Here is a 23,646-nt window from a genome sequence, read left to right on the forward strand (position 1 = left end):
AGAGAAGCCAGGTCCCACCCCCTGCCCTGTGGGCACACACACAGGCAAACAGTCGTCTCCTCCCTGCACCCTTCTCACGCACAGGCCGGGGAGGCACTCCTCCTCTCGGGGCAGGGGAACCCTCTGGGTGGGAACCCTGCTTCACCCCACCCCTTCCCTGGCAGCCTTCCCCGAGCCTGCAGATAGCATCTCTGTCATGCAGGCTGGCAAGCCCTGGCCGCGAGAGGTCTGCGGTCTGAGCACGAGGGCTGGGGACCTGTGGAAAAGTACCCTGCAGACTACAGGCGGGGGGCTCTGTGCAACGTTAGGGCTCGTTGCTTCGCAGGATCTCTCTGTCTCAAAAACAGCCTGCCACAGGGTAGGGTCAGACAGGCCTGCTGCACATCTGAGCTCCACCCTGGATAAATTACTTAACCGCTCTGAGTTATAGTTACCCCAGCTGTATAATGGGAATAATCACGCTTACCTCACCTGGCTGTCGTAAGGATTAAGTAATATCAAATAAGATAGAACTTTAGGTAAAGTGCCTGGCACATTCCATCATTCACGGTTTGAATCCAGGAAAGTCTCTTGACCTTTCTGGACTCCGTTTTCTCATCTGTAAATTGGGAATTCTAAAAGCTATCCCTCTGGGTTGCTGTGAGGTTCCAATGAGATACTGCTTATGGAAGGCATGGCCTACTGCCTTTCAGCTCAGGATGGTATTAATTTCTTATGCCATTCGAGCCAAATCCAGCTTCTTTTTCAAGACTCCTGCTCCAAAAAGACTCCTACACGAGAGGGGGACAAACTGGCCCTTCCTTACCAGAATGTAGACCTATCAAAGGCAACTCATTCAAATCTCCAAAGAAAGCCCTCTTTTGGATCCCCGCGGAATCGGGGAGAAGGTCTGATGCTTTCCTTCTCCTCTTGTGTCCTCTCTGCTCTCCACCCCACACATGAGTGGAGAGGAATGTTCGGTCTCCCACTCCCCATCTAGAGGCACCCGTGGGCTTGTGCCATTGCTGCAGCCGGAACGAGCTGGCCCCACACCCAGTGCCCTAGAGGGGCTTCGTGGTGGTGGTGGCGGCTCTAAGGTCAACCAGGGTGTCCCAGGACCAGCCTCCTGAGAACCCTGGCTGCTCCTGTTCCTACCTGCTCCTCACAGTCCTGTTCTAAATAAGGCTCAATCCATCTAAATACTGAGGCTGCTGCCCAGGCCACGAACAGGAGACCATTGACATCTGAGCCTCAGGCCAAACAGCAGAGCATGATTGGCAAAGGACAAATTCCCACCTCTCCAAAAGCAAAGACACTCATCAGTTGCTTCCCATCCAAGCTAGGGTTGGATAGGGGGAAGCTTAGATGGAAAGATTGTGCATCTCAGAAAAAAATTTCCTTCTAGTAGCACTGGCAGCCCATCTAAACTGGTGCAAGTTTGGCAGAGCAGCCACCCAGGGAGAGAAGGGGAAGAGAAAATTATGGGTTCTCATTCATCAGAAATAATAGCAGCTAATGTTTATTGGTCAATGACTGTATGTCAGAGCCTATTCTGTGTCTTAACTGTAATTAACCCTTACAACATGCCTGGAAAGGAGGCCTGATGACTGTTCTCATCTTCAGGTGAGGACAGTGAAACACGGGGAGGTTGACCAATACAGACAATTGGCTCAACTACATGGGACCACCTCCTCCCAGACAAGAAGGGCCGTGGAGCAGAAGAAGCATGCAGTCTGGAGTTTGGCTGGTCTAGCCTTAAATTCCGTACTTCTGGATGAAGTGATGTTGGGAAAATTCCTTAACCTTTCAGCGCCTCAGTTTTCTAATCTGTGGAATTGGAATGATCCCAAAGACCTCACAGGAGTGTTCTAAGTAATAAAAGGAACAATAAAAACGAAGCACATTGCACTCAGCACCTGTGCACAGGCAGGATTTATTATCATTTAATAATAATAAATATTTACTACTAATAAATATTTCTACTGTTACATTATCTTGACTATGACGGGGGAATCACTTTGGAGAAAGGAGTCCTTCTGTCTCACCAACCATCTCCTGCCTCAGAATTCTGTCCTCCGTCTACCTTGTGACTCCACAGGCCCAGCTTAGTCCCTGTTCAGGCTGCACTGGTTTACAAACCCCTTGTTCTGACATTTTAAGGTACTTTTCAGACTTGTCTCCCTGTGGAATAGCAAGCGAGTTCTCTGAGGGCAGGTTTGTGTGTGTTACTTGGGGTACGTTTTCCCAGTGCTGGGGAGCCTCCATATTTCACTGTCTCGCCTTTCTGTGTGGAAGGATCATAGCCACAGGAACACCGTGCCCTCCACCTCCTGTAGGAGGCCTGTGTCCCGGGTGAGCCTAAGCCAGCAGCTGTCCTCGCCGTGGGGCGGGGCGGCGGTGAGAGCAAAGCTAAAGGCCATCCTCTGATATCTGTGTGGTGGTTTTTCTGTCTTAATAACTAGGAGGTTCTGTTTGCATTTACCAAGCAGAGGACAGACATTCTAGACATCCTGTGATGCAGAAGACGGTAATAGCCAAGAAACACTTGTTTGTGTTCTGTACAACTTGTATTTGGCTTTCAAATACCCATCAGTCACTTGCGTCAGTAAATAGCCTGCCTATAATCACACGAGCCTAGAACCCAATTCCAGAGTTTTTATTTTTCCGTTTGACTGCTCCATGCAGCAGGTGGCATCTTAGTTTCCCAATCAGGGATCGAACCCAACCAGTGATTGAACCCACGTCCCCTGCATTGGAAGATTGGAAGTGTGGGTCTTAACCCCTGGACTGCTAGGGAAGTCCCCAATTCCAGTTTTTAGGCAGGCACACTGTACTTTTTGCACACTTTTAATATGCATTGCCTTTTTCTGGGATGCCATTTTCTGCATAAATTGAAGAAAGATTATATTTTACTTTGTTTGGAAGTTTATCAAGAGTTTGCTTAACATTTTGGAAAATCATGGCTTTTGAGCTGCCAGCATAGCATACCAATATCAGTCTGCACTTGTGTCTGTCCCATTCATATAAACATCATATTATCTCATCAAACCTTCCGGGGGAGTCTTCACGAGGATTTACTTGCTGAAATATATATTATTTACTTTTTTTTCATTCTCCTTTGAATCATTATCCAAATTAGAGTATCCTACTGATTTTTAGGTATGTTTTCTGTAAGTTTCATTCTAGCATATTAAGGGGGTTTTATAGCACCCTGTTACAAGGGATATTGTATCTGATAAGGCTGAGAAGCACAGGTTTAGAATGAAATGGATATGTGTGACTTGGTCCCTTCTGGGACCTGCCTGTTGGCTAGGAGGGTACTTTAAAGTCTGTTCTCCACCAACTCTATGTGTGCTGGGTGGATATATTTGGTTCTGGAGCAAGGTCTTTGAAAGTCCATTATGGCAACACATCAGAACCATGTCCCCCAACCAGTTAATTGAAAATAAGTTCTGGCCTATTGTTTAAGTGCAATCCTTTTAAATAAATTGTACCTTTATAAAGGATATTACCTAAAAGTAATACTGTATTGTTGTGCTTCTTCTCTTGTTTGACAAAGAAATAAGAGAGATGTATTGATGTTCACTATATATATTTTGTCCATCTAAGCTCTCTGATAGAATTTACCACTATCTTTGTCATTACTCTGTCTTTATAATTTTGTTGTTAAATGATTTTTATAGCAATGTTTCCTAGGGTAAAACTTTCACTTTCTTTTGGCAATAAAAGCACACTGAGTTAAAAACAAACAATCATGTCTTCCTTGCAGCTCTATCTGTCTGACTCCTGCATCTGTGTTTTTCAATTGCTTTGGTACCTGGGCGGGGGAAAAAGAGGGATGTCATAGGTCAACATACTAAAACCCAACCTTACTGCTTAGGGTTGAGCAAAATGTAGTTGGCTGGCTCCTCAATCTGTTCCCTTAGTCTGCCCATCCACCATCAACAATCCTGCATCCACCTGGAAGTACAGGACCAGAAGCTGGATTCTGCCGCAGACGGAAACAAGCCTCAGAGGATCAAGACTTTCACAATCCTAACTCTCATCCTCCGAGGTCTTTCACAAGGAGGTCTCAGAGTCTCCCTCCAGCTTATTGGGCCCCCTATCCCTAGCTCTATCCCTAGTGCTATCCCTATGCTCTAGCTCTTTCTGAGACTCCCTGAATCAGCCCACTGGCATTAGTATAATGCAGGGCACCCCCTCTCTCCCTTCTCTCCCCCTGCATCTTCCACTGTGTTTTCTTCCCACCAACTGGGAGCTCTTGTGGGCAGGGACCTCGTTCTACCCTTCTCTGACTCCTCCTCACTACCCAGCTAGGCACAGGTTTGTGGGACTAAATGGTCAAACGTGGTCAATTAATTCCCTCCCTCACCCTCTGGTGCTCAGCTACAGTGGGGCCAGCCCTCCTTGGGTGCCCCAGAGAAGACTCACTATGTCTTCACTGCAGACCTTGAAGCCCCAGCTTGAGAGCCTGGTCCTGCCTCCATCATGGAAAGTGAAAGTGAAGTCGCTCGGTCGTGTCTGACTCTTTGCAAACCCATGGACAATAACCCAGCAGGCTCCTCTGTCCATGGGATTTTCCAGGCAAGAGTACTGGAGTGCATTGCCATTTCCTTCTCCAGGGGATCTTCCCGACCCAACAATCGAACCCAGGTCTCCCACATTGCAGACAGACGCTTTACCATCTGAGCAACCAGGGAAGCCCAATTACTACTCAAGTGGCTTAGTGAAAGTGAAAGACACTCAGTCATGTCCAACTCTGCAACTCCATGGAGTATACAGTCCATGGAATTCTCTAAGCCAGAATACTGGAGTGGGTAGCCTTTCCCTTCTCCAGGGGATCTTCCTAACCCAGGGATCGAACCCAGGTCTCCCACATTGCAGGTGAATTCTTTACCAGCTGAGCCAGAAAGGAAGTGCCTCCTGTTGTAGGAGCAGGTGAGTTGAGAATACTGCCAGGCCTGGGGCTGAGACAGAACCCAGGTAGCTGGCTGTCAGCTTTGGGGGCAGGATGCTCAGAGACAAAGATACCTGCCAACCTGCTTCAGACTCTCTTCTGGCTTCAGAGAGCTTTTGTGAAGTCTTCTGGCCAGACAGCATTCCACAGCACAGGTGGAGACGCCATGCTGATAGTTCTGATGGACAACCATGGCCCTGGATTGATGAGGGACCCAGAAGCCATCAGCACAGAGCAGCGCCAGGCTGCCCAGGGGTGCCTGTGTCACTGTGGGCTCTCCAAGCCCTGTGAGTCAATAATACTTCCTAAAGTTCTTCTGAAGTTAGCTGCAGGTCCAAAGAGCAGGAAGTGGAAGTAGAGAAACTCCAGGACTGGAAGGCTGTCCCTTGGGCTCCTGAACTCACTGGCAGGGTGCTTAGCCCTTCCCCCCACCCCCCTCTTCTAGGCTAAATCTTCCATCCATGTTCTCCTTCTTCTGTCTCCTCTACTGCATCTCCCATCTCTCCCCAGGCCCACAGCCCCCCAAAGCCTCCCTCATCCCCCCAAAACTTCTCTTCACACTGTCTCCATCTTTGGCCAACATCTCCATCTCTTCATCATCCCACTCCTTGGAAGGGAATTCTGTAGTCCTCATCTCCATCATGTCCTAACCCCTCGTCCCCTCCCCTGCACCCCATAGCAACCTGGCATCTGTTCTCATCACGATGCCATGATGAGACCAGCACCATTCACCTCACTGCCAGACCATGGCCACTTCCCAGCTGGGGCTGTACAACATCTCTGTGCACTCTGATGCTATCTGTTGTCCCCACCTTTGTGAAAATCTTTCCTTTGTGGGTGTGGTTCTCCATCCATCCCTTTCACCACTCCTTCTTAGTCTCATCTATGGGTACCTGTTCATCAGCCTGTCCCTGACATGTTCCTTCTCTCCAGGTCTTCTCTGGATTCTCATCCCAGTCTGCACCACCTCCCAAGGTGACCTCACTCCTTCCCATTGCTAGGATTAACACCATTCAATGGAGACTCCTCAGTATGCATCCTGACCTGTCTGCTCGCTCTAGATCTGAGTTTCTCATCATGTATTGAGCACCTATAGACCATTATCTGCCTTTCTTCCTCCTCCTATCATCTGAACAAACTGACTGGACCTCCAATCCTCTTGATCTCTGATCGCAGCCCCACTAATGTTTAGCATCGAAGCCAGAAACACAAGAATTGTGCCAGACCTTTCCCCTTCCTTTGCTGTCCATCTCCAATTTGTTGCCCAAATCCTCCTGATTGTATACCAGAAATCTCTCCCAAATTGGACTCTATTTTGCCCTGGGTTGGGAAGATCCCCTGGAGAAGGCAATGACAACCCACTCCAGTACTCTTGCCTGGAAAATCCCATGGGTGGAGGAGCCTGGTAGGCTGTAGTCCATGGGGTCGCTAAGAGTCAGACACGACTGAGCGACTTCCCTTTCACTTTTCACTTTCATGCATTGGAGAAGGAAATGGCAACCCACTCCAGTGTTCTTGCCTGGAGAATCCAAGGGACGGGGGAGCCTCTTGGGCTTCCGTCTATGGGGTCGCACAGAGTCGGACACGACTGAGGCGACTTAGCAGCAGCAGCATACAGTATATATATATTCTAGACATTGTCAAAGAGGTACACTAATGTACACACACTCACAACAGTCCTGTGAGACAGGTACCAGTATTCTCCCCAGAGAAATATAGAAGTTGAAGAATTTGTACAAGGTCACAATGCCAAGCAGTGCAAAGCCCAGGACTCTAATGCAGGCCATCTGGCTCTTTGTCTGTGTGCTTAATCCCACTCCTTGGCACTGCCCACTTCCTCCTGCTTCAGCAGCATCCCGCTGGCCGCTCTCACATCAGTCCGTTCATCCTTCCTCCCTCCTCACCCATACCCACTTCTGATGCTCTTCCATTAAGTGAAACTAGTTTTGTTTGAAAAAGCCTAGTGGCTTCCCTCCTGTCCATGGGATAGATCCAGACTTCTTTGCTGGGCATTCAAAGCTCTACACAGTCTGTCCAGCCTCATCTCCCACCGTCACACCCCATGCTGACCTTCGCATAGTTCCCTTTTACGTGGTGAGGCTCTACTTTCACAGCAACAAGAATATTCTTGTTGCTCCTCTCTGCCAGTCAAATCCCATACTCTTCCCTTGTCACCCGCTTCGGACACCATCTCTATGGTGACGTCCTTGTGCAGTATCTCAGAGCTCAGCGCTCTTCTGTCTTAACAGAATTGCCTACAGAGTTCGTTGGCAATTTATCATCTTACAAATGACACCCTCTATCTAACCCTTAGGAATGATTAAGTATTCAAAGAATGAATGGTTAGCCCCAGATCTAGCCTGCTGGGGCCTTCTGTCTCTGCCCCTTAAATTTCAGAAAAATGCTTTTCTCTGGATGACACGAGATCATAAAGGCTGGAAAGATTTCATGTGACATTTTCTCTTCACTCTCTACAGCTCAGGGTAAAGAAATGGACACTCTTTTCCCTGTTTCTCTTCAAAGAAAAACATGAAAGGAATGTGGAAGCATAACCAAACAGAATATGGCATGAGAAAATTGAGGGGACCATAACATACAGACTGCAGGGGCTTTGGCGACCATGTTATGCAAACATCTTTCTCTTATTCATGAGGACACTGAGGCCCAGAAAGGAGAGGATTGTGTACGGTGCAAGAGCACTGGCCCTCAGGACCTCGGACTCCCCGTCCAGGGATCTGGCCTTGTCCTGTCGCCTTCCAGCTCTGAATTAATCTTTCCGAGGGACTTAGGGGTGGCCCTGCTTCTGGGTCAGCTCACTATTATCTCCCAAACAGGCTCAGGCTGCTTTCCTGGGATCAGGAAGTTAACAGGCTCAGCACGAAACTTCCTGATGAGTAAACATCCCTTGTTCATGCAACCTCAAGATGGCGGGCAGTGTACCCAGAGCCTGGCTGCAATTACCCATGGCACCAACTGGCTTGGGGTCTTCCAACCGTAGCTTCACCAAAGGCGGCGGCTTAGCCTTTGCTTTCCCGTGTCCGCCAACCCTTCTCGGTATCAGACACAAAGACGACTCCTACACAACACTGTTTCTTCCCCTCCCAGCTCCCTCCACCTCCCACTTCCTCCAGGTTAGTCACGGTGAGGTCACACTCAGCTGCTGGCTCCCAGGCCTCTCCCTAAGGACGGTGTGCATTTTCAGGGAGAGGGGAATTGAGGGACTGGGGAGGAGGGTGCTGCAAGGCATCATGGGAAAAATGAGCTTAGGAGTCAAGGAGATGTGGGTTCAAGTCCTGGCTCTGCCAGTTAACCAATGTGCATGACCTTTGGCAAATTACTTAACCTCTCAAACCCTTCCCCAAATCAGGTGGGGCTGCCTGGGAAGCGATTTCCTTACCAAGTAAGGTGAGAATAGTGAGGATCAAATGAGACGAAGTGCCAGAAGCTCCTTGCCTACTGCCTGAGTGTCTGCAAATGTTGGTTTACTTCCCTCGTCATGAAGCTCGAGGGTATCACTATCAATTTAGGGACCTGAGAAATTCTAGTGCCCACCTGCAGGTCCACAGGTGAGCTGGTGTGAATGTGAGGGTGTGGGTGCTGGTATCTGATGGCATCTGAAAGGCAGAATGAGAAGGAGCCAGGTGGATTCTTAGGGAGGGTGTGGATGTGTGTGTTTGTGCACAGAGGTGAATGCCAGTCTAAGTGTGTAAAGGAGCGTGACCAGCAGAGCCTCTCTTACTCCAAAATTCCCACCCCTCTAAAGAAAAGGTCTCTTGTGGGACTTTTCTGGTGGTCCAGTGATTAGGAATCCATGTTGCAATGCAGGGGATGCAGGTTCGAATTGTGGTCAGGGAACTAAGATCCCACACGCCATGGAACAGCTAACCCTCATGCTACAACTACTGAGCCCACACACTCTGGAGCCTGCGTAACACAAATAGAGAAGCCTGTGCACCGAAAGAAAAAAAAAAAGGAAAAAATCTCTTGTGTTTGTTCTTGTCTTTAATGAGAAATGCAGAAACCCTTCCCAGGGAAGGGTGGGATTGCCCTCCTTTCTGCCCTGATGAGGCTTATCCAAGAGAAGCAAACTCCAGTGAGGTCCTCCCCTGACAGAAACCCGGAAACTTTCTCCCAACTGGTGAGGAAACCTTATCCCTACAGAAGTTCAAAGGATCAGGGGCCTCTCGGTAGGCTGCTGGGACCAGAGGGGCTGCCCCCACCCTTGACCTAAGTGCAAGGTTTTCCCCAGCTTCAAACAGATCACACAGGCAGCCAAACCCACCAGGCCTGTGGAGCGGGCCACCTCCAGGCTGGGCTAGTGCCGCCGTCTTGGTGTGGATGGGCTACTCCCTGCGCATCTCATCCAAGGGACTGTGAGACGCCCTCATCCAAGGGCCACGAAGCTCAGAAAGAACAGGCAACGGGCCACACCCCAACCACGGAGGGCTCCTTCAGGGTCACAGAATCCTCAGGCATATCCTCCATCCTCCTGCCCTGGAAACACACCTGGCCAAACTATCCCTTAGTTGAGAATCTGTCTCATTTTTTTTTTTTTTTTTCAATAAATACTTATTTATCTGGCTGAGCTGGGGCTTAGCTGGGGCACACAGGATCCTAGTTGAAGATCTGTAGTTGCAGCATGTGGGATCTAGTTCCTTGACCAGGGATGGAACCTGGGACTCCTGCATTGGGTACTCAGAGTCCTAGGCACTGGATCTTAGGCACCAGGGAAGTCCTTGTCTTATTTTTAAAGACCTTGAGAGAGAAGCTTATTCCACAGCCTCCTTCCTTTGGTAGCTCTTCCAGTGTTTGATAAAGCTCATTGGCTGCAAGTCCTTCCTCGTAGTTTACCTAGATGTGTCTTTAACTGAAGCCCACCCTTTTGTCTTCTTCCCAGGTGGCTTAGTGGTAAAGAATTTGCCTGCCAATTCAGCAGATGGGGCTTGCAAAAGCTCTTGAAATACCCCTACCAATCCTGAGAGTGATGAATCTACAAATAAACACCCTTGAACACTTCCCTTAATCTTCTTTGTGTCCCCACACTTGACATAGTATGAATGACCCCTAAAATTTATAGAATAAATTTTTCTTCTGAATGTCCTTACCTGCCTGTTGAAATCTAAGCCATTTCGATCATTTCCTGAAAAAGATAAAAAAAAAAAAAGAAAATATTAATAGCTAGCAAGATTGGAAGAGACTGAAAGTTAAAGGGAAATAGGATGTCAGGATGAGCTTCTCTTTATTTTGAAAAAGTACACTTGCCTGCCCTGTGGCCAGACTCTTCCTGTTTATTCTGTTTCCTGGGACAGTCTTTGAAAAATTTTTCTTCAAGAAGGGAGTAACCAGACAAGGAAAGGGGAGACTGACTTGTCCAAGGTCATCTAGAATCTAACTGGGATTAGAACTTGCCATACCAGAATGCTTCTGCCAGATGTCCTCAGACAGAAGTTCTGACACAGGCTTTCTGGAAAAGCAAGGGATGACCAGCCATGGATCCTAAAGGAACTGCCCGAAGGCAAGAAGTCCCTCCACTATCCCAGCCCTCCAGGGTTGATGGGATCTAAATCATGTCAGGTAAACGACTGTCACCCCTGTTTCTACCACCTGTCCCCCAACTTTCATTCTTTGTTTTATTCGTCTTTTTCCCTTTATAGTAAATGTTTGGTTGAAAAATTAAAGGTATGCTTAATAGAAAAAAATTTTTGATATAGAAAAAGTAGCAGAAAAAATCAATTTGCGAAGAGCTACAATGACTATTTTTGTATATTTCATGACCTTTTTATGCTTGCTTTTCCTAATTGATATATACCACTCTGTACAGATTTTTACTCTGCTTTTTCTAGTGAGCATCATAAATCTTTCTCCTACACCATTAAGACACATCATAAATCTTTCTCCTATGCTTGCAAAGATAATTTTTAATGGCTACATAATATTCCATTTATGGACATACCAAAATCTGCTTAAACATATACCTATTATTAGAAAAATGCTTCCATTCTTTGCTAAAATTAAGTTTCCTACTCATATACCTCCTCAGGGCAGGAGCTGCCAAACAATCTTCCTTTGAGCCCCATGGATAACTGGCTCTATAATGGCAAGAAAATGATATTAAATGCCATACACCCAGAGCCTAGCACTGGGCTTAGTACATAACAGGAGTTCAAATTATATTTTGGTTGGGACTTCCCTGGTCATCCAGTGGTTAAGAATCTGCCTTACCAAGCAGGCGATGTGGGTTCAATCCCTGGTCAGGGATCCCACATGCATGGGATAACTAAGCCTGAGCCACAATAAAGATTCTACATATAGCCAATAATAAATAAATAAAATTAAAAAAATTTTTAAATATTATATTAGTTGAATGAATGAATAAATGAACATGTGAATGAATTCAGACCTTTCAATTAGAAAATTCTTCTGCTTTCTCTCTACATAAAGTGAATTGAGTACAATTGTGAACTCTGTCCTCATCAACAGATTTGCCACAAATGCAGAGGGTTCACATCTGGCTTTGGCTTGGTCAGCCCGAGGAAAAAAGGAAACCTGAACACAATGACATTATGTAATAATGTATATTCAGGTTTATCACATTCTGGTAATCCTCCACATATTTGAAACTTTTTCATTATTATTATATTTGTCATGGTGATCTGTGATCAACAATCTTTGATGTTGCAGGAGATCCAACCAGTCCATTCTGAAGGAGATCAGCCCTGGGATTTCTTTGGAAGGAATGATGCTAAAGCTGAAACTCCAGTACTTTGGCCACCTCATGCGAAGAGTTGACTCATTGGAAAAGACTCTGATGCTGGGAGGGATTGGGGGCAGGAAGAGAAGGGGACGACAGAGGATGAGATGGCTGGATGGCATCACTGACTCGATGGACGTGAGTCTGAGTGAACTCCGGGAGTTGGTGATGGAGAGGGAGGCCTGGCGTGCTGCGATTCATGGGGTCGCAAAGAGTCGGACACGACTGAGAGACTGATCTGATCTGATCTGATCTGATTATACTATGACTCACTGAAGGCTCAGACGATGGTTATCACTTTGTACCAACACAGTTATTTTTAATTAAAAAAAAATTCTGCTTTCCATTGGTTCCTCAATAGCTTTGGAATGAAGTCCAAATTTCTTAGTGTGATAAATAATTCCCCGTATGATCTGGCTTCTGCCTACCTTCCCTGCTCTGTCTTCCGCTCTCATGATCTCGCCTTCCTCCCTCCCAGATACCCTGTGCTCCAGTCACATGGAAAGATCCACACGTCCAAACATGTCACACCCCTCCCGTTTCCAGGCCTCCATGCACTGTTCCCTTTTACAAAGTTGGTCCCCCTCCCCTCTCTACCAGCCCTATGGCACATGTCATGGAACTCCTTTTCTTGTCTGCATGTCTCTCTCTCCCTCTGGTCTATGAATTCCTTGAAAACCAGAAGGATGACACCCCTTTTGTCCTCAAAGACCACTGTAGTTCCTAACATTGGTCAGAGGCTCAAGAAGCACCTGATAGATGAATGAATGGGGTCCAAAAGAATCCTCTGGAGCTTTAACTGAAGCCCCCTTCCCTCTGCTCTGCTCTAAATGATAGATAAGCTTGGCCCTTGCCTGCCTGATAGGTTGTGAAGCATCCCCGAGAGCAGCTGGGCTGGCAAGATGACAGTAGAGGTTAAGGGCTATGGGATTCCGAGAAAGAGGAAATAGGTGAGACAGGAAGTCATCTTTGAATAGCAGTCCAATTTTGAGTTTAATTAAGCTAATCTGAGAGGGGAGCTAAGATGGGAAGGGCCCAAGGACTGAAAATAGTGTGTGCAGAGGCTAGACTTAAAGATAAAATTGCTTTCGTATTAAAAAAAACATATTCTTTCATGACACTGTAAATGTAGCCTTGTAAGGGGGTAATTTTAAAATGTGAACAAATTCATTCATTCCACAAAATACACTCTATATACCAAGCACTGTTCTAGGCACTTGAAATATCATGCTGGAAAACCAGATGAAGTCCCTGGCCACACAGAGCTTCTTTTCTAGTTGAAGAGACATAAAAGGAATAAGAAAACAAATACACAATTTCATTTAGAAAGAGTTACTATGGAAAGCAGTAGTAATGGTCAGGAGAAGAGTGTCAGAGGCTGTTCATGATCAGGGTGGTCTGGGAAGATCATTCTAGACAGAGGGATTGAGGCCTGTGTGAGGCAAGAACAGGCTTGCCTGTTGAGGAACAGTGATGAGACCAGTAGGGCTGGAGAGCAGGGGATGGGTGTGGCCCAGGGCAAGATGACGTGGCTCTGGAAGGCAGGTCATGCCGAAGACTTTGGCTTTCATGCCAAGGACGCTGGGAAGTGATCAGAGGGTTTTGAGCAGAGGAGTTACATGAACTGACTTCAGTGCTTAAACCTGCGGTGATCAGGGACTTCCCTGGTGGTCCAATAATTAAGACTCTATGCTCCAACTGCAGTGGGCATGGGTTCCATCCCTGGTTGGGGAAGATCCTGTATGTCATGTGGCATGGCCAAAAATAAATAAACCTGTGGTAATCAGCTGTAGGGATAAGTAAGGGGGAAGGGAGGCCATGCAGTGGGTCAGGTGAGAGAGGGCACTGCACAGGACAGAAGGGCAGCCGTGGAGGTGGTTAGAAGGACTTGGGTTTTGAATTGATACCCGGCACAACCAGATATTTAAAAAATACATTTAGTTTTGGCTGCGCTGGGATGTTGCTGTGCACAGGCTCTCTCTAGCTGTGGCGAGCTGAGGCTATGCTAGTGGTGGTACGTGGACTTTTCACTACGGCGGCTTCTCTTGCTGTGGAGCACAGGCTCTGGCTGTGGCACGTGGGCTCAGGAGTTGTGGCCCATGGGCTTAGTTGCTCTGGGGCAGATTCTAAACCACTGGATCGCCAGGAAAGTCCTGCCACATATTTTAGAGTCAATGCTTTGTGTGTCTGTTTTCCTCATGAAATTGTGAGCTCCTAGAGGCCAGGGTTATTTCTTCTTACTCATTTTTGTACTCTGAGAGCCTTTAACAGCATTTAACGCATAGTAGGAGCTGAATGAATGCATGTTTAACTGATCCAAATAACTCAGAAACTGCAACTGAAATGGATCTTCTATTCAGATCTAAGAAATCACGGGTCCCTCCACCTGCAGAAATCTGAACACATTCTATTATACAAGCTCTTGGAAGATGGCAGTCACTTGTAGGAAAAAACAAAGCAGGACAGACGCCCAGAAGGACCACTGCATTATTTTAGAGTTGGAAGGATACTGAAGTCCAGCCTCAGAGGGAAGCACCTTGTGGTGGTCACACAGCCTCAGAGACTCTGATTTCAGACTAAAGCTTAGATCTCTCAACTCCTACACTCATTCAGTTTTCCTAATAAACTCACTGTGCCCAGAGTCCAACACAGAGGGAATCAAGTATTAGGCTATAATCAATAGTTTAGGAAGTAAGCAGGATAGATGCTGATCAAATTTGGAGGTGATTTAAAGCAGGAAGCAAAATTAATTCAGAAAGCTGGATGATGTAATCAGGATTAGAAAATATTTTGGTTGATTCTAATAGAACTGTGGTGTTGGAGAAGACTCTTGAGAGTCCCTTGGACTGCAAGGAGATCCAACCAGTCCATTCTGAAGGAGATCAGCCCTGGGATTTCTTTGGAAGGAATGATGCTAAAGCTGAAACTCCAGTACTTTGGCCACCTCATGCGAAGAGTTGACTCATTGGAAAAGACTCTGATGCTGGGAGGGATTGGGGGCAGGAGGAGAAGGGGACGACAGAGGATGAGATGGCTGGAGGGCATCACTGACTCGATGGACATGAGTCTCAGTGAACTCCGGGAGTTGGTGATGGACAGGGAGGCCTGGCGTGCTGCGATTCTTGGGGTTGCAAAGAGTCGGACATGACTGAGCGACTGATCTGATCTGATCTGATCTGAATAGAACTGGACATGAAACAACAGACCAGTTCCAAATAGGAAAAGGAGTACGTCAAGGCTGTATATTGTCACCCTGCTTATTTAAATAATATGCAGAGTACATCATGAGAAACGCTGGGCTGGAAGAAGAACAGGCTGGAATCAAGATTGCCAGGAGACATATCAATAACCTCAGATATGCAGATGACACCACCCTTATGGCAGAAAGTGAAGAGGAACTAAACAGCCTCTTGATGAAAGTGAAAGAGGAGAGTGAAAAAGTTGGCTTACAGCTCAACATTCAGAAAACTAAGATCATGGCATCTGGTCCCATCACTTCATGGGAAATAGATGGGGAAACAGTGGAAACAGTGACAGACTTTATTCTGGGGGGCTCCAAAATCACTGCAGATGGTGATTGCAGCCATGAAATTAAAAGACGCTTACTCCTTGGAAGAAAAGTTATGACCAACCTAGATAGCATGTTAAAAAGCAGAGACATTTCTTTGCCAACAAAGGTCCATCTAGTCAAGGCTATGATTTTTACAGTGGTCATGTATGGATGTGAGAGTTGGACTGTGAAGAAAGCTGAACACCAAAGACTTGATGCTTTTGAACTGTGGTGTTGGAGAAGACTCTTGAGAGTCTCTTAGACAGCAAGGACATCCAGCCAGTCTATCCTAAAGGAAATCAATCCTGAATATTCATTGGAAGGACTGATGCTGAAGCTGAAACGCCAATAATTTGGCTACCTGATGTGAAGAACTGACTCACTATAAAGACCCTGATGCTGGGAAAGATTGAAGGCGGGAGGAGAAGGGGTCGACAGAGGATGAGCTGGTTGGATGGCATCACTGACTCGATAGACATGAGTTTGAGTAAGCTCCGGGAGTTGGTGCTGGACAGGGAAGCCTGGCCTGCTGCAGTCCATGGGGTCTCAAAGAGTTGGACACGACCAAGCGACTGAACTGAACTGAATGCGAACCTACTGTACAGCACAGGGAACTTTACTCAGTGCTCTGTGGTGACCTGAATGGGAGAGAAGACTCTTGAGAGTCCGTTGGACTGCAAGGAGATCCAACCAGCCCATTCTGAAGGAAATCAGTCCTGGGTATTCATTGGAAGGACTGATGCTAAAGCTGAAACTCCAATACCTTGGTCACCTGATGCGAAGAGTTGACTCATTGGAAAAGACTCTGATGCTGGGAGGGATTGGGAGCAGGAGGAGAAGGGGATGACAGAGGATGAGATGGCTGGATGGCATCACTGACTCGTTGGACGTGAGTCTGAGTGAACTCCGGGAGTTGGTGATGGACAGGGAGGCCTGGCGCGCTGCAATTCATGGGGTCGCAAAGAGTCGGACATGACTGAGCGACTGAACTGAACTGAACTGAATAGAAGGCAAAAACCAACAAGATAATATGTAACGGGAATAAATCTAAGCCTTATATTTAGGTTTAAAAAAGTCAACTGTATACATAAAAGATAAAGGAGGCTGAATTAAGAAATGATTAAGGTGGTAAGTGTTATGTTTAAATTTAATATTATATGTTTTTCCGCCTTTAAACCTATCTACATATGATCCAGTAATCTAACTCTGGGTATATATCCACAGGAAATGAAAAAAGGATATCAAAGAGATAGCTTCATTCCCCTGTTCACCGCAGGATTATTCACTATAGCCAAGTTAAGGAAACAGTTTCAGTTATAGCCCATCAGTGGATGAATGGGTAAAGAAAATGCCATATATGTATATATATATATATATATATATATATATATATATATATGTGGTATGGTGGAATATTATTCAACCCCAAGAAAGAAGGAAATTCTGCCATTTGCAGCTACATGGATTGACCTTGAGAGCATTATGCTAAGTGAAATCAGTCAGACTGAGAAAGTCAAGCAAATACTGCACAGATCACTTATATGTGGAATCAAAAGAAAAAAAGTCAAACTCAAACTCAAAAAAAAAGTCAGAGAGTGGAAAGCGGGTTACCAGACACTGGAGGGGTGGGGGGAATTGGGAAAAGTTGCTAAAAGGATAAAAACTTTCAGCTATTGGAGGAGTCAAGTCTGAAGATCTAATGTATACCATGGTGGTGGTGGTGTTATTTAGTTGCTCAGTCGTGTCTTGACTCTTTGTGACCTCATGGACTGTAGCCCACCAGGCTCCTCTGCCCATGAAATTTCCCATGGAAGAAAACTGGAGAGGGTTGCCATTTCCTCCTCCAGGGGATCTTCCTGACCCACGGGTCGAACCCGTGTCTCTTGCATTTGCAGGCAGGTTTTTTACTGCTGAGCCACCAGGGAAGTCTATAACATGGTAGCTATAGTTAATAACACTGTACTGAACAATTACAATTTGCTAAGAGGGTAGAATTTAAATGTTCTGTCTCATAGATAAAAAGGTAAATATAGAGGTGATGGATGTGTTAATTAACTAGACTGTGGGAATCCTTTCACTATATATACACATACCAAATCACATGATATACACTGTAGACATCTTACAATTTTATTTACCAGTAACACTTCAATAAAGCTTAAACAGAAGACTCTGGGTTACGATGTGAAACCTCAAAGAGTTTTTTCAACAAAACCAATAACCAATCTCAAACTAAAACTATAGAAATAATCACAGCGAGTAACTACAGTGATTAAAAATTCATGGGTGCATAATTAAAGATAACTGACCATCAAAATATCTATACTCCATATTTCACATTCTCAAGGAGACTCAGCCTCCTAAAGAAATATAATACTGGATTGGCCAAAAAGTTCATTACAAGGAAAAACCCAAATGAACTTTTTTGGCCAACCCAAAAGGAGTCGGACACGACTGAGCGACTTTCACTTCACTTCACTTCAATATATCTCTCCCATCCCAACGGAAAAAAAAAAAAAGATTCCCATTTCTGTTTATTGGCAGACATGTTTGGAAATAAACAAACTGGAGTTCCTTGTGGGGAGGGGAAGAGAGAGGAGGCTGGTGTTCTTCCTGTGGAAAAGAAACTGGAAAAAAGGAGCATTTCAGTTGACTAAAGCCAATGCTGGAGATGTGGGTTCAATCCCTGGGTGGGGAAGATCCCCTGGAGGAGGAAAAGACAACCCACTCCAGTATTCTCGCCTGGAAAATTCCACGGACAGAGAAGCCTGGTGGGCTACAGCACACGGGGCCACAAAGAGTCAGGCATGACTGAGCACACGTGCATGCACGCATGAAGCCCACATTGGCTGGAGTGTGCTACACGTGCGTGGTAACCTGCATGTTAGCAGACATGTAGATATGCAGATCTCTGCTGAGAGCATCAGGCCCAGTTCAGGGTACCATTTTCTAAAAGCGACCCTGATGAACTGGCTGTAGAGCATGAGGACCAAGACTGGGGCCTCCAAGTCACATCTAATGAGGAAAGGATATCTAGCCTAGAGAAGAGGACACTTGCCCTTCAGTTCAGTTCAATTCAGTCGCTCAGTCGTGTCCGAATATTGCAATCCCATGAATCACAGCACTCCAGGCCTCCCTCTCCATCACCAACTCCTGGAGTTCACTCAAACTCATGTCCATCGAGTCGGTAATGCCATCCAGCCATCTCATCCTCTGCCGTCCCCTTCTCCTCCTTCCCCCAATCCCTCCCAGCATCAGAGACTTTTCCAATGAGTCAACTTTTTGCATGAGGTGGCCAAAGTACTGGAGTTTCAGCTTTAGCATCATTCCTTCCAAAGAAATCCCAGGGCTGATCTCCTTTAGAATGGACTGGTTGGATCTCCTTGCAGTCCAAGGGACTCTCAAGAGTCTTCTCCAACACCACAGTTCAAAAGCATCAATTCTTCGGCGCTCAGCCTTCTTCACAGTCCAACTCTCACATCCATACATGACCACAGGAAAAACCATAGCCTTGACTAGACGGACCTTTGTTGGCAAAGTAATGTCTCTGCTTTTGAATATGCTATCTAGGTTGGTCATAACTTTCCTTCCAAGGAGTAAGCATCTTTTAATTTCATGGCTGCAGTCACCATCTGCAGTGATTTTGGAGCCCAAACAAATAAAGATCAACCCTTGCCCTTAGATCAACCCTTCTTCCTAGGATGGCCACAAGAATTATGTGAGAGATTCATTTTGTTAAGTGTGATAACAGTACTGTGGTCAAGAAGGAAAATGTCTTTTATGGCTTAGAGACACATACTGCCATATTTAGGATCGAAATGTTTATAATGTCTATAGTTTGTAAGAAAATACTTCAGTGACATGAATGGCAGAAACTTGATGGTTGTTGACAGTAGGCAATAAGTATAAGGGGGCTCATCATTTTAGCATCTACCTTCAGGTGTGTTTGAAATAAAAAGTTAAAAAGAAAATATTTCCCTCCCCAAACGGATGAAACAGATATGGCAAGATGCTAAGTTATTAAATCCAGGTGGTAGGTATATGGTTGTTCGTTAACCTGTTTCTTCTCTTTTCTATATATTTGAAGTTTTTCAAAATAAAACTTTTTAAAGTAATTCAATGAGGGAACATTTGAAAGCTCTACCTGGCCCAATGCCTGGTACATAGTATGTTCTTAGGTAAATGTCAGAGTACTTTTCTTTCTTCCCCAAATATTGGTTTGGATATGAAGCAGGCTTAACCTGCAGCTCCTAAAACCCAGCTCCACAAGGGTCAGTGGTGGAGGCTGCCAGGAAGCAGGCTTACCTCAGGATAAGGAAGAATTGTGTCAAATGTGGAATTGTCCAGCAGTGAAACCCATGGTTTCATGTCAACAGAGCTCAAGCAGAGGCTGCTTATTTCAGAGATGTTATAGAAGTGGTTTTTGAATTGAGGGGCTCAGATGGTAAAGAACCTGTCTGCTGTGCGGGAGAACCAGATTCAATCCCTGGGCCGGGAAGATCCCCTGGAGAAGGGAATGGCTATCCACTCCAGTATTCTTGGCTGGAGAATTCCATGGACAGAGGAGCCTGGTGGGCTACAATCCATGGGGTCACAAAGAGTTGGACACAACTGAGTACACACGTATAGTCAGTGATGAAAAGAGGGTAAAAGGCATCTTGAATCGGTGGGGAACACCAGGGTTCTGGATAGAATCTCCTTAGACCAGGATGGAGTAATACTCAACAGAGTCCCAGTGAGAAAGGTCAAGGATCTGTCTATAGGAGGAACACAGCGGGCAAGGCAACTTCCATCTCTGTCTCTCCTCCCTGGCATCTGGTGAACACCAGATCAGCAGTCCCAGACACCTGCAAAGACCCCTGTCGAGACGGAGACAGGAGGAGCTGGCCAGCCCTCCGCATTCCCACCTCTGAGCCACAGTGCTGCAGGCCCACTGATTTGCATGCTTTGGCAGCACTGGGGTGTGAGCTTGCCTGGGGAGCAATTCTCTGGGTAAGGGAGGTGGAAGCACAGGAGTGGAGAACTGTTCCAGCAGGATTTTTCACTCTTGCCTGATAAACACACAGGGAGCGTTCTGCAAGGAGGCTGAAACGCTCCCATTTCTGGGCTGCTTCTCTTCTCACCAGCTCCACTCCCAGGTAAACCCAGTAAGACTTCCCCTGTCACTTTATGACTACGTGGCAATGTATTGGCACTTCCTGGGATAGCAATGATTAAAATAACCAGCACCTTTGGAGACCCTCCTGGGCAGTAGCCACCAGAGCAAACCAAGAGACTTCCCAGTGAAGTCATTCTAACCAGTCAAAACAGTTTTTCCCAGGACCCCACAGACACCAAGCCTACCTTTTTTGTTATTTGAGATTCCTCCAAGGAACTGGGCACTGTGGCCTAATGGCTAGAGTTCTGTACAGAGAACACACGGTAAACTGAGCCCGAGGGTTACTTCAAAGGCTATTTTCTGCTGGACTTTGGGCAAGTTGCTTGATCTCCATAGCTTTCAATTTCCATTACATACTATAACCAAAAATTCTGTCTGTATTCATGCCACTTTCTTCGTGGGAGCAAAGAAACGCCTTGGCATTTCTCCGTTTCAAAGGAAACTGAGGCTGGCCCCTGAAGGCACCTGAAGAACAGGACACGGGAGGACCTTGATGGGCTGGGGGAAGAATGCTGGCTTACGGGATGGGAGATCAGAGCTGCAGTTCTCCACCGGCTGAATGGTCTCAGCTGTGGATAGCAGGTGCAAAGGTGCAGCGAGGGAGACATGCCCTGGGCAGACATCACTGATGACCCGCTGTATTCACTTCCTTCTCCTAAACTCAGTGCATAGCGACCACCAGCGATGATCAGAAGTGGCTCTCCTGAAGAAACCCACTTGCTACCCCAGGACAGGAAGATCTTCCAGGGTCCCTCCAGCTCTGACTCCCTGTAGATTTTCATGATTTAAAGCTTCTTCTCTAGAATGGCAGAGTAAACCCAACTGGTGTTGCCAAGGGCTTCCTTGTGACATGGCCTGTGAGGTCCCAGTGACTTTCTCCACCTGTGCCATTGTACAAAGCCTTGCTCTCCAGGCCCTTCTCACAGATGTCAGGGGCATGGGTCCGGGTGACCATGGACAGAGGGTGCCCACTCCTCCACCTTTGCTAAAACGGAGGCCCAGCCTCCTCTGGCTTCCCTTTATAATTTGTTGTCATTCTTTGATACATGAAAGGCTCCTCCCCAAGGTCTTCTAATTTTTTAGGAAATAGAATCCTCATTTCCTCTCAGTCTGAGCTATAGAGGGGACTCCTGGGACCCCCACTTTCTGCTGGCCACACACTGAGGCCCAAAGTGGGCAGTGTGATCAGAGGAGCTGAAGGAGCATGCGGGCAGATGTGTCAGGTTCCCGTAAAAAGAGACTAGGGACTCGGGCCCTGGCCTGGAATGGGGTCAAAGGGCCAGGATCCCCAGCCCAGTCTCCACTCATCATCCCTTGACCCTGGAAAACAATAAAAATCCAACTTGAAAGGAAAAACTCTGTTAAGGAAACCCAGGGTTCTGGGCACAGATCAGAGAAGTGCCTTGGCTGCTGTTTTTCTATCAGCACTTCTTGTGCTGAACGGGATCACACAGACGCCCGGTGCTGCACTCACCACTGACAGGTGAGGAGACTGAGTCCCAGACAGGATGAGTGATGAGCGAAAGCCACACAGGTAATGCAGGCAAAGCAGGAACAGAACCCCAGCTCTGACACTCGAACTTGCCTTCTGACCACAGTCAAGGGGTTCCCTAAAGGTCTCCTCCAGACCAGCCCCCAGCCCACTCCACCCTGAGTTCTGAGAGGGGAAGAGGTTTAAGACTGGTAAGAGACGCTGCATAGACGCAGCGGGGCTCTGGGCTTCACACAGGCACACAGATGTCCTTTGTGTGGCTCCAAGGGGCACGTGTGCGGTGGGAAAGCTTAGACGGAAGATGCTATCTCACATTTGTAGAACAACTCACACTTCCTTCAGCTGCCACAGATATGCTCCCGCCTTACAACTCGTTTTACAGATAAGGAAACTGAGGCTGGGTCACGGAGCCCAACCTGGAGGGATGGAAATCTGATCTCTCAGCTCTGGAGGCAGGGCCCATGGGCTGGCCAACAAGCATGGGTCTTGGGGACTTGAACTGGGTTTGTTCCTTTCTGGGCAGTACACTTTCGTTTCACATCCTTAAGAGCCTCGCCTACCTGTGAGGTCTACAGGGCCAGAGATTCCAGAACGCCTACTTCACCAGTGAAGAAACTTGAGGCTCAGAGACAGTGAGGCCTGCCAATGTCCTCTGGAACCAGACACCATGCCCTGTGCTCACCCTGTGTCATGCCTCTTCCTCCCCTTCTGGGGCCCCTGTTCCAAGCGTCGGAGCGGCCACTTCTGAGGGACAGGTGATGGGGAGAGATGAGGCTTTGTCCAAAGAAACAATAAAAAAAAACGAAGGACAGAGGACTACCTCTAGGGTAGGGAAAGACTTCTAAAGAAACAGGGATCTCAGTTCTCTGCTGTGACCTTGGAAAAATCATTCCCCTTTTTCTGACCCCAGTCTCTTTCCCCATAAAATACGAGAATAGGACTAGACCAGAGAATTTTCAAACATTTTGGCAAGAGAACACTGTTTTCAAATAACAGGGATTAATTAATAGTTGGCATTTATTGAGCATTTACTATGCACCAAGCTTTGTATTAAACATTTTATATACAGGACAGCATTTAATCCTCATCATCACCCCATGAGTTGGTGCTCTTATTATCCCATTTCACAGATGAGGAAAACTGAGGCTCAGAGAGGCTAATCAACCTGGCCCAAGGTTACTGATTAGTAACTTGTCAAGTAGAAACTCAAGCCCACATCTGTCCACCAGCCAAGACTGACTACACCACAGTTTTTGTACTATCTATCTCCAAATGAAAACAAAAAATGGAATTGTTGCAGAAACCTGAGAAGGAAAAAAGACCTTTAGAGTTCCAGAACTATAAACGTCTTCTAGTCTTTTCACTTTCAAGCACTGGAGAAGGAAATGGCAACCCACTCCAGTGTTCTTGCCTTGAGAATCCCAGGGACGGGGTAGCCTGGTGGGCTGCCGTCTATGGGGTCTCACAGAGTTGGACACGACTGAAGGGACTTAGCAGCAGCAGCAGCAGCAGCAGCCTCCTTGAATCTGTCACATCTCTAAGCACTGGGTGTGGGGAGGAGGGGTCTTGGCACTAGTTCTTTCCCCTCCTTCCAGCCATTTCTGGATTGCCTTATGTCAGTTTGTTTGAGGGCCCTTCGTTGACGTATGCTTCCCATTCCCAAGCACAGGTGGCTGTGACAGTGTGTGGGCCACAAGTGAATGAATTCACAGGTAGGTCCATTCAGGAGACAGCCCATATTCCTAACAGAGGGTCCCTC

The 23,646-nt window shown here is 46.7% G+C and overlaps 1 protein-coding gene across 1 annotated transcript in view; it reads right to left on the bottom strand.

Annotated features, from left to right (window-relative positions):
- The window catches only part of POU2F3 (POU class 2 homeobox 3), a 91,301-nt gene that overhangs the window by 47,977 nt on the left and 19,678 nt on the right, over nucleotides 1-23,646 (bottom strand). Inside the window, exon 3 of the mRNA XM_070383203.1 lies at nucleotides 10,042-10,076. Within this exon, the coding sequence (XP_070239304.1) occupies nucleotides 10,042-10,076 (35 nt within the window). The remainder of the gene's footprint in view (nucleotides 1-10,041; nucleotides 10,077-23,646) is intronic.

Source organism: Bos mutus, chromosome 15 (assembly GCF_027580195.1).
Source record: "Bos mutus isolate GX-2022 chromosome 15, NWIPB_WYAK_1.1, whole genome shotgun sequence".
Lineage (NCBI taxonomy): Eukaryota > Metazoa > Chordata > Mammalia > Artiodactyla > Bovidae > Bos > Bos mutus.